Source organism: Schistosoma mansoni, chromosome 6 (genome assembly GCF_000237925.1).
Source record: "Schistosoma mansoni strain Puerto Rico chromosome 6, complete genome".
Lineage (NCBI taxonomy): Eukaryota > Metazoa > Platyhelminthes > Trematoda > Strigeidida > Schistosomatidae > Schistosoma > Schistosoma mansoni.
Genome location: NC_031500.1, coordinates 19,951,076 through 19,962,012, shown reverse-complemented (window position 1 = coordinate 19,962,012; position 10,937 = coordinate 19,951,076). Strand labels below are relative to the sequence as shown.

The 10,937-nt window shown below is 34.7% G+C and overlaps 1 protein-coding gene and 1 non-coding gene across 2 annotated transcripts in view; one reads left to right on the top strand and one right to left on the bottom strand.

Moving 5' to 3' along the window:
* The window catches only part of Smp_077820 (putative ank repeat-containing), a gene marked incomplete at its 3' end in the record, with an annotated part of 13,290 nt that extends 4,380 nt beyond the window's left edge, over nucleotides 1-8,910 (bottom strand). Inside the window, exons 1-4 of the mRNA XM_018798549.1 lie at nucleotides 8,746-8,910; nucleotides 6,791-6,838; nucleotides 2,260-2,309; nucleotides 803-883 (exon numbers count right to left, since the gene is read on the bottom strand). Of these exons, the coding sequence (XP_018653480.1) occupies nucleotides 803-883; nucleotides 2,260-2,309; nucleotides 6,791-6,838; nucleotides 8,746-8,767 (201 nt within the window). The 5' untranslated portion in view covers nucleotides 8,768-8,910. The remainder of the gene's footprint in view (nucleotides 1-802; nucleotides 884-2,259; nucleotides 2,310-6,790; nucleotides 6,839-8,745) is intronic.
* Nucleotides 8,911-9,742: 832 nt separating this feature from the next.
* Smp_tRNA_00421_Gln_TTG.1.1 lies at nucleotides 9,743-9,809 on the top strand. The gene has a single exon. It is a non-coding gene (tRNA).
* The last annotated feature ends 1,128 nt before the right edge of the window (nucleotides 9,810-10,937 follow it).

The following is a 10,937-nucleotide window of genomic DNA, read 5'->3' as shown; positions in this document are numbered from 1 at the left end:
GGTCAAACGTAGAATGTATTTCGGCAGAAGATCGATGAGGAAAGAACTGAAATGAGCGCAATTGGTAGGGAAAATGCATGACAAATCAAATTAGAGAAGATGAACTGATATTTACAGAAGAAACAGTAAAGATTGAGACAATTGATTGTATTTTGCAAATTAACTGTTCATTGTATGGTTATCAGAATTTAGTGAGATAGTCTGTAATTTGTGTCTACATACTTTCGATTATCTCCAGTCGTGTTCTGTTCACTACAGTATGACTCAATCAAATTGCTAAACTTAGTGACAGTACAATCAAAACCGAAAAATGTGAAAGAGTCAAAAAGCTCAAAATGGAATTGTGAAACTATCATTTTATGAAAGTTAAATATCGTGTGTTGTTTTTGAAAAAAATTTTTTTTCTATGCCACCGATTTCAAGAGTTAGCTTAGTTGTGTAAACAATTGACTATTGTTATAGATACTGAAAACAAGCGAAAATTCTGATAGAGTTTTGTTCTCTGCGCTGAATGGTCGTGGAGCTTTCATCGTCCTTCTGAACAACATCGTCAGCACAAACTTCGGGTAGAAGTTCTTTGCTTTAATATAATCAACTTTTAAGATATTCAGAATCACATTGAATTATACCAAACACTTTATGGCCTAAAAATGTTAAGAGTTATGATTTGTGAGTACGTTAGTGTCAAAGATTCTAGAGAGCTAATTACATAAACAGTTTTCTGAATAGAGCTGAAGAAAACAAAGATGAAAGACCGTGTTAAGCTAATCTCAGGAATTGGAGTACAAACAGTACAACTCACCTCTAAACATTTTGGATTTCCCCAAGCTGCAGCTGCATGTATAGGCATCATTCCAGTTAATTCATCTGAATACAACGTTATCTAATCAAGTTTTATTTATTGAAAGACACTAAATATCAAAATAATTTATACTGAAACAAATGCATTTGGTTAATATTAGCAAAGATTAATAAAGCTGATAAACGGCATTCGAGTTATGACCATTGGATTCATCAATTTTTGATTAAATGAATGTGTTTCAGTTCTATTTCTACCGAACCCATTTATCGAATTCCAATTTCATCTGGGTTTATAGTGAATATCATAGACAAATGATCATATAATGATCAGTTTATTTGAAAAGGGTTTAGTTATTTTTTTTCATATTTATAGCACTTAACCTGCCTATCAACTGGTTTACATATACTCTTGATGAATTGACATTAACAGACTTGAAGTATTTCTCTTTCATTATGACTATTGGTAAGTTCTTTGCTAGTGTTAATAAGCGTTGGCAAAAAGCGGGTCTTACAACTTTCTTTGATTGCTATTTGAGGAATTCAGGAACTAAAGAATGGTTTATTGTAAATTGGTAGATTGTTTGTTTCTCAGCAATAATGATAATTTATAAGTCAGAGTTTTATTGAACACCTGAAATTACTGGACTGCCGTTTCGTCCTAGTATGGGACTTCTAGCGGTGCACATCCATAATCCCACACATGGGACTCAAACCCAAGACCTTCTGTGTCGGGCAAATGCTTAAAATCAAGGCTGCTGAATCGACGTCCAACAGTGTTAATATCTAACTTCAACCGATCGACGATATTGCGCGACTATCTTCCAATATCTTCAGTGGGTAACTGCCTCATATCCGACAAAACTGAACTCAACTAGTCATAGCTTTTCACCAGATCTCCAGCAGCTGCCTCTTGAATCTCGTCATTGGGATGTGGAAATGGGACGATGAATTAAAAGGAACTCAACAATCTCCACAACAACATTCTGACAACAATGATCCTGGTTACTGGCAGTTGAATGTTTCTCATTTTTCAAATATTTTTCCAAATAATACACTTTCCTAGATGAATTCACTCACAAATGCTTTACGTCTTAGTTAAACTGATGATTTTATGATCATTTGTATGTAAATAAACAAGTCTATGTATATCGAACTTTTGTCAGGGTTATACTCTGGTATTTATTTACTGAGCCATCACACTTATTTGGGAAAGTTAAAATAAACTACTTATATAAAAAAAGCAGACACATTATGTTTCGAAAATTATTTAAGACAACAAACGAGACAAATCAATGGATATATACCAACTTCGGTTTCATAGAATTACTGTAAGTAAGTGTGGTAGAAACAAGCGAAATGTTAATCCAGAGTATCGGACCTCATTATATCTGGAGTTTTTTTTGTTTAAATGAAATAAATCACTCCATACCAAAAACATTAGTAGACTTGGTAACTTACATCGAACTCATCTAGTAGTTTGTCCAATATTTCATGGTGTCCATAGATTGCTAACCTCAAAATAAAATAGAATTAATTAAGCGGTTAGTTAAGAATAACCCGATAAAATATGTGGCTTTATCTAGAAGAATTAATTTACACATAACAATATTTTATCACTGAAACCACGAAGCAATCAATGTTAGACCACCGCTGAACACCTGCAAGCAATTGATAACTGTTTCGTTTTAGTATGGGGACCGTAAGAAGTGTGTTGGATGCTGGTCTGGTGATCTAAAGGTTAGGCATTCGAGTGAGACTGTAGGTCTTATGTTCCTTTCCCATGAGCCGGGTCTTGAATGAGCACTGATGGTGAGCCCTATTCTACAATAAAGAGGACGTTCAGTGATTCCAAGTTTTCACTGATGATATAACATTGATGGGTTCGTGATTTTAACGAAAATCAAAAAATTCCATAACCCTGTGCTTACAATATTGTATCAGTCATTCTGCTATTCTATCGATCTTCATATTAAAATTTTAGGAGCGACTTTTTGAAAACACTTACTGTTTGTTAACTTCTTAAGGTATCTAAACCACAAGAGAATATCTATTTATGTCCCTTACCAAAAATTGTTTGATGTTTTCTTATCGAGGCTACTAACTAGCGATACCCATTCATTGTATATCAGATATTAATTACTTAAAAATTCCAAAACTTCAGCTTCATTACTGACAACGGATGAGTCCACTTTTGCTAAAATTCAAGTATATTGTCTTATAACATGAATAAATCCATAGTTATGTTGTACAATCTATTTAGTTATCAGATATCTAGGAGTCGTTGATCAGGTTTGTGGAGATCTTTTAATCTAAACTTGTTTTTCACAACAAACTGAAAACGACTATTAAACCATTAAAACCTAGCTTGGTGCTTGGTGATTTTTAACTATTCTCCGTTTGTCACTGGGGAAGTGTTATATTCCGATAAGAATAATGAATGGTAACTTTTGTGATCTAATTATGGACCAATATTACGCATATATTTCTATCGTATAGTTGTTAAATAACTAAACTATTCATATTCATATCCCTCTTATTGTGAGCTTTATTTTGACTTACGAACTATTATTACACGATTTACCATTCTTGAGTTATCCCTAGTCTATTAATTACTGCCTCTCACATTCACAGCTACATTTGGCCAAATCTTGTACAAATGTTGTTTCCTATTTTATGGTACGATGTGGTCTGTCTGTTTGGTATATAAACCCAGTATGTTTGAAATAAATGATTCATACCACAGAAGCTGAAATTGGTGTTCTGGACTCAACTGGCTGGGCTAGGTAAAAAGCAGAACCGATAAGTACTCCAAACTGCTCGCAAGGGTTTTATGCATCATTGGTCCGACCAATAATTCACTGCTTTCTAATTGGCGGTATTATCACGTTATACATTAACAGGGCACACAGGCAACAAGTTATAACAGGAAGGTGATTATTTTAAGCTGAACAATCGCTACAAATATTGTCGGTTTTTAGTTTGAAGATAATAACATATGAAATGAATCATCCTAATTTCCAAATTTCTAAAGCTTCGACGAATTAAGTTATCATGGAGGGTATATTCATAGAATAGTCAGATAATCTGTTTCCGAAATTGAAAATTTCGAGACCATTTACTTAATTCACAACCCCGCTTTTAGCCTCTCTGGCAGCTACTGCTGGTCCCAAGCCCAAACAAAAGGAGGAGGATTAGGCATAGGGTTAGCGACCCCATCCCTTAAAAAAATAACTCACTAAAACGCGCTAACCAGAAAAAAATTATTCAAACCATTTAAACTCTGCCCTGGGAGTCAGAAGGTCTTCATTTAGAAGAGTTACCACGCCTCATGGTAAAAGCCGCGTTCTTTCGGAAGCCATGAGGCTGAAGCCCCTTCTGAAAACCAGAGTAACCAGTTATCTAGGTACACGGAATGCTCGTACAATGTGGGAGACCAGGAGAGTCTTCCGAATTGCAGCAGAAATGAGTAGATACAACATGGAAGTGCTTAGGATCAGTGAAACACATTACTTAGTTCACAAACTTGACCATACGTGAAGATAAATTACACAGAATGACAAGATTCTAGAATTCGAAGCTTGCTCTGATTTATAATCATCAATCTAACATTTAAACATCTCTAGAAAAAGGTTAACTCATTAAAGTAGACTGTAAACAATTATTTGACATCTTTCTTACTAAGCGGAAACTTTACACTTCAAAGAGAAATACTCACTCCAAATTTGATTTTTAGTAAACTACAATCAATTTTATGGATTGATTTAACACTAATTACTTCTCAACCTGAGTATTATCAGCTATTGATCTAAAAAAGAAACTATTCGAGCGAATTTATAGTTTATGACCCTGGAGATGCAAAATTCTGATCCAAATCCATATCGTGAATTTTTTAAAAAATAAGATGTAACAAACTGAAAGAAAGCTAGGGGCGGCCAAACCAAAACGTAGCACAATTCCATGAAGTCACTGACAAGTGGACTGAGCCATGTCGGTAGATGTAGACCACCTAGTTGGGATTCGCGAGATGATAACAATCAACAGTTAGAGACTTTGAATGACATGGCTCAAAATCGTTTGCAATGGTGAAGGTGCATCCACTCTTTGTGTTCTGCCAAATTCTAATCTTCTGAATTCCTCATGTCCTTATCTTTTCTCTCTTTCGACATTCATTTCACTGGATTATACTCCTTAAATAACATCTTCAAACCCTAATCTTTCACATAATGCTTATACTCTTACTACTTGTACTACTATGGGATTTGAATGGACAACTGCATCTCTGTGCTAATGTGGTATGGCAACTCGAACTCATGTACGTACGTACGTACGAAGTTTTACGTTATGACTGACTGACTAACTGACTGAACAAACTGATAAGTTTGAAAAGATCAATTATTTTTACAATATAATTGAAATCATGAGTCAATTGAAGCAAGATCACCATAGAAAACCTAGGAGCACTGGACGACCGTTTCGTCCTATTATGGGACTCCTCAGCAGTGCGCATCTCCACAAAATTCCCTTCTGATATTTTTACAATATTTTGAAAGTGGAATGAGAAATGGAAGCGAATTTTGTAAATAAGATGGATTTAAGCATTACATTTCACATAATGAGATCATACATTTACTTTTATGGTAATTTATAAAACTAAAAAGTCATTTAAATTAAAAAGGTCAAATAGATAAAAGGAAGCGCTAATTGAAGATGCATATTCAATTATTCTGAAAAACTCTAGTAATCAACCATCTTCCTTTATTACAAGGGATATAGATGAAACTGGTCATAAGATTGACCTAGTTGGCTCATTCATAGTTGTGTGATAGCCTCAACTGTTGAAATATGTATGTCTATTTTATGTATGGAAAATCATATTCTATTTCGATCCATTCTAGTGATTCAATAATCAGTATTAATATTAGAAGTTATCTTCAGTTATATAGTATACCTTTATGGGCCAGGGTAATCTTGCACTGGTTTTCAGGAGAACCAGACACCATCTAGACTTTCACGAGGCAACCCAAACAGTACAGCTGAGGAGTCCAACGGTAGGACGAAATGACTGTCCAGTGCTTCCAGGTTTTCCATGGTGGTCTAGCTTCAATTGACTCATGATCTCATATATAAAATTCATTAAAATTTAGGACGATTTTAAAATAATACTTCTAAAAGTTGGGCTATCGTTAAGATCGGTTTGATGGCTGCAGTATCATGCAAAAAGTATGACTAAATCTGAAAATATATTTGGTTTACTTGACTACAAATAGTTTTATCCTTCTTTCCTATGAGTTTAAGGAACTCAATGACTAGTTATACCAAACAATTGAGTATATTCATAATTGAACCACTCTAACCTACCTCTGGCTTACATTTTAGTGAAATGATTAAAAAATGGGGTGAAAAACTAGCATATGAAATGAGATCAAAATGCATTGATAATTCAAATATCTTAATGAAGTCAATACAAAATAATTTACGGTAAACAGTTGTCAATTTCTATCGACATCTATTACTTATCTATCTTCGGTAAATTAACTAGGAATTGGTGTCATCATATTTTCATAGTTGAAAGCGTGAGTTAATTGAAGCTAGACCACCAGGGAAAACCTGGAAGCAATGGATAGCCGTTTTGTCCCATTGTGGGAATCCTTAACGGTGCCCATCCACGACCTCGCCTCGCGAGATTCTAACCCAGGACCTACCAGTCTCGCGCCAGAGCACTTAGCTGGCATCTGAGGAGCAGTCCCACAATAGGCCGTCCAGTGCTTCCAGGTTTTCGCTGGTGGTCTATCTTCAATTGATTCACGCTTTCAACTATGAAAATACTGAATCTCCACAAAATACCCCTTCATCATATTTGTTGAGTAATTTTCTTAGTGACATAGAAGTAGTTATTCAATAATTTTTATTCACAATGGGTAAGCAATTTAGCTACAGAGTTTAATTTGGCTAGTATTTACAAGATAACATAAGAATAATTATCACTTACCTGCTATGTATGCTTTTAGACCGATTCTTCTTTGTTCAGTAGTATCATCTATAAATAGACAGCAAGTTTATTAAATAATATGTCATTAAAAAACAAACTGAGTTTCTCTTTAGAGCTCACTTTTAACAGTTAGCTCTAAATGAAAGATACATGATGTTCGGTTACTGCAATTTAAATGAGTCTAGTGAAGAATAAAGCAAACATAAGGTTAAATAAGTGGATGTTTGTACAGATTCCTTACAAGATTTTAGTAGATACGTCGTCAAGAATGGATTTACTACTTTGAATAAACAGACAATCTGTCATCCATCATATTTGAGTCGGTTTTATCAACACTTCCAGGTATGAATCGAAAAAATCTAGTTTGATAGTTTTCGGATGTTTTACTTTCAAGGAGATATAAATGAGTTTAATGTTGAAGATGTATGACACCGATGATTATTTGAACATAACCATTGCCAGTCCCAGTGTTTATACATCTAGGATTTTATGAATTTACGGAATGATATTCGATCAAAATAGTTTTATAAGACAAGTGGACGAGACTATAATTTATGGACAAGCCAATCAGGAGCATTCATGAGATTTCAAGGTCACAGCGCCGATTTCAGTACCTGATGCTCATGAACGATCGGTTCACAGAGAATTTTAGAGAAGACTTGACAATAAAGTGGTTACAACAAATGAGATTACTAAGAAATGCCTGTATTTGTGATTGCGGGTATTAAATGACTTGTAGACCTTGTGCAGACTACCGTGATGTTCTCCTTCGATGTAATATATGTTGAAGGAAGACGTCTGCTAGAATAGGAACCTTTATTGCTCGATCCAGATTGAGACTAAGGCATATTATAATAATTGTCGCCAACTGTATAATAAAAGCACCAGTAACATTGATTGCAATGATCGCAGATGTTACTGAAGCTTCAGGTGTTCAGCAGTATGAGTATTGTAGGGAAATATCCATAATAAAAGTGATAAAATTACACAACCGGAGAACACACAAACAATTTTGAAGCTATGTGGTGGATGCCTAGAGGATTTTAGTGACCTTATCATGGTTCCAGAGACCAACTATTATGGAGCCATATGGATGAGTTCCTCAACCTTATGCATTACGATTTTGGAACATTTGAATCTTTTTCTAACCTTGACAAGTTTTTGAGCCATATAAAAGAAGTGTATCTAGTTTAAGTATTTGGTTTTGTACAATATATTTTTACTCTATGCTTACTGCTTACTGATTGACTAACATTTCTCAAGGTCACTTAAGATTCGTTCAAAGATCGTCCATAAATTATACTCTCGCCGACAAATGAATTAAAAAGTTGATAAAGACAATTAATTGAATAGTGCTTTTATGATCATTGTACAAGAGAAGAAATTTGGGAAATAAGTGTAATGCTTATAAGCAAAGATGGATAGTGGTTAGCAGTGGAATCCAGGACGTGCGTTTCGTCCTATTTGGGACTCATCAGCTGGATGTACCTGCATCTCAGAGTTGATGTTCATCCTGGTACTCGAACCCAGTGCTGTTCGCTTCAAACGCCATCATATTATCCACTCAGCTAGAACGAAACGCACGTTCTGGATTCCACTGCTAGCCATTATCCATCTTTGTTCACCATGCTTCTGAATTAAGGCTATATAGAGGCAATACGCACAGTATGCACATATGGCCAATAAGAGACTGACCAGTTGCAGTCCTAGAACATCAATGTGAAGATTCAAACAAACAATACCAAGTTAATTCAAGAGTAATGTTTGTTTGTAAAATGTTACAGAAAGCTATCACCAATCAATCTAGATCCATAGTTACATTTTTAATAAGAAAATTTCAACAACCAGATTCATAATTAGCTAAGCACAATCAGAGTATCATTGATTATTGAAACATTTGGAACTTTCAATGTAAGAAAATGTTAATGATTGAAACCATGGAATACATTCATTACCTGTTTCACTATCAAGACTCATTTTGAAAAAGTAAGTTGATAACTAGTACCGCTTATTACTTCCAATGATGAATAACCCGCTGTTCTTTTTTTCGAACTGATATTTAATGTTGAAATGATCTAGTATGATGAAATAGAACTTTTACATTGAATGTTACGTCTCCGCCCTTAATTCAAAATTATTTAAAGCAAATAGAATCTAATAAATTCACTCATGGTAACAGTAAAATAAAAAATCAAATAACCATAGGCTAAAATATTTTTTTCAGATTACCATGGTTTCAGTTATATGGATATTTACTTTTTTACTATTTTGAAAATAACAAAGGGGGTATAAGAGATTAAACCATTTAAAAAAAAATAAACTTCTCTAGTGTATTTGGATGAGATTTTATTCAGAAGGGATTTTTGTGGAGATTTCAGTATTTTTCAAAGTTAAAATCATGAGTCAATTGAAGCTAGACCACCATAGAAAACCTGGAAGCATTGAACGACCGTTTCGTCCTATTATGGGACTCCTCAGCACTGCTGAGGAGATTTCATTCATCCAAATTCACGATCGAATGATTGGATCGAAATTTCTTAGAACATTGATTGAATTATATTATTTTCAGAAAAATATAATAAACGGATTAAATAGATAGAATTTACTTCTGTGGAATAGGTACATTGGGTTATACTGCTACGAATATAAAACTAGAATAATACAGTTTTGAAAAATAGCTATAACTATTGTCAAGAAGCTTTACTTGGTATTGTTTGTTTGAATCTTCCTATCGATGTTTAGGACTGCATGTGGTCAGTCTCTAATTGGCTTATGTGTGCATATGTGCATAATGTGCGTATTGTCTCGATATAGCCTTATTCACAAGCATTGTAAGCAAAGATGGATAGCGGCTAGCAGTGGAATCGAGGACCCACGTTTTGTCCGTCGGCTCGCTCGCTCGTCAGCTGGATCTACCTGCATCCCATTGCACAAGCAAGCGACTATCAGGACTCAGTAGCTGAGTGGATAACGCGATGGCATTTGAAGCGAAAGGTACTGGGTTCGAGTACCAGGATGAACACCAACTCTGAAATGCAGGTACATCCAGCTGATGAATCCCAAAGAGAACGAAACGAGCGTCAAACTGGATTCCACTGCTAGTCACTATCCATGTATTATCAAGAGGGTTATTAAGAATAAAAACAAATTCTGCAATAGTTATGTATTGATGTTAATCACCCATCTATTTGAACAGTTTACAACTAAGTAAATTATGTGATAGACAAATCATTGAAATAATAATGGTCGCCTTCATACCTCCATATAGTTTTTTTATTTCGCTAATTCTTTTCGTTATATTCGGACGAAGAATAGGTGATTAGTAACCGCTAGGATCTATTTGTGACTTTTTATTACATATATTCTTATTGAATAACCATTAAGTAAGTATATTATATGAATATTAATATTCCTTTTATTATGAGCTTTTATTTTACCCAATGACTACTATCATGAGATTTACTATTCTTAAGATGTTCCCAACTTATTAACAACAGTATCTCACAATCATAGCCACTTTTTGGCTAGATCTTGTGACATTGTTATTTTCTATTAATGGTACGATTCGGCCTGGTTTGTTTGCATATAAACTCAGTCTGTTTGAAATATATGATTCGTATCGAGGAAGCTGATATTGATGTTCTGGACTGAACCGGCTGGGTTAGAAGAGAAGCTGATATTGTGCAGAACCGATAAGAGCTCTAGGCTGCCCGTAGAGGTTTATGCATCATTAGTCTGGTCGTGTAAGTCGACGTCACTAATTGTCTGTCGTATCACGTGATATAATTAATCGGGTATAAGGACATAAAACCTTTAACCATATTGCACTCATTCTTGTACAATTGTTACCTCTTACTCATGTATCCTTTGATATGACTTTACTCAATATCTGTGGTAGCCTGTCTGTGTGTCTACATATTTAGCTATTGTTTAGCGGCCATAAAACTGAGTTACAATTAACTAAGCGCTTTCGGCTAGAAGCAGTTGAATTCCACGGACAATCACATCCATTTACTCATTTTCACAATCTGCTTGCTGAAATACCCTTGTGAAATAAAATTATCTTCAACACTACTCGTATTCAACTCATTATTTCCCGTTATGGTTAACGGGATTAGTCATCGTCATCATCATCATCACCAGTGCT